This window comes from Cystoisospora suis (assembly GCF_002600585.1).
Source record: "Cystoisospora suis strain Wien I chromosome Unknown contig_4618, whole genome shotgun sequence".
NCBI classification, from domain to species: Eukaryota; Apicomplexa; class Conoidasida; order Eucoccidiorida; family Sarcocystidae; genus Cystoisospora; species Cystoisospora suis.
Genome location: NW_027157410.1, coordinates 537 through 798, shown reverse-complemented (window position 1 = coordinate 798; position 262 = coordinate 537). Strand labels below are relative to the sequence as shown.

General features: G+C 50.4%; 1 protein-coding gene across 1 annotated transcript; it reads right to left on the bottom strand.

Moving 5' to 3' along the window:
• Positions 1 to 2: 2 nt before the first annotated feature.
• On the bottom strand, positions 3 to 241 carry CSUI_008313 (uncharacterized protein; the record flags this gene model as incomplete). Its single annotated transcript, XM_068068447.1, has 1 exon — positions 3 to 241. A coding segment is annotated over one exon (237 nt), but the record flags the coding sequence as incomplete, so codon positions are not given.
• Between the last annotated feature and the right edge of the window lie 21 nt (positions 242 to 262).

The following is a 262-nucleotide window of genomic DNA, read 5'->3' as shown; positions in this document are numbered from 1 at the left end:
GTGTACGACGAATAAAGCGTAGTAGTACTTTGCATCCGGAACGAATCAACACTCGGCACAGTATCCTGGAGGTATCCCGGTAGCGCCATCCAATACAGCTGGGTCAGCGTGTATTCCGAAATTTCCGGGAGTCTCTTTAGTTCACGAGCCATACGCACTCGAGCAACTTCGTAGTCGATGGCCAAATCCTTCAGGTAAGTCGCAAGTTCGCGTGCTCCTCTTGAACCTGGGACAACGCTGTGTAGTCGTTTATAGTAGGTCA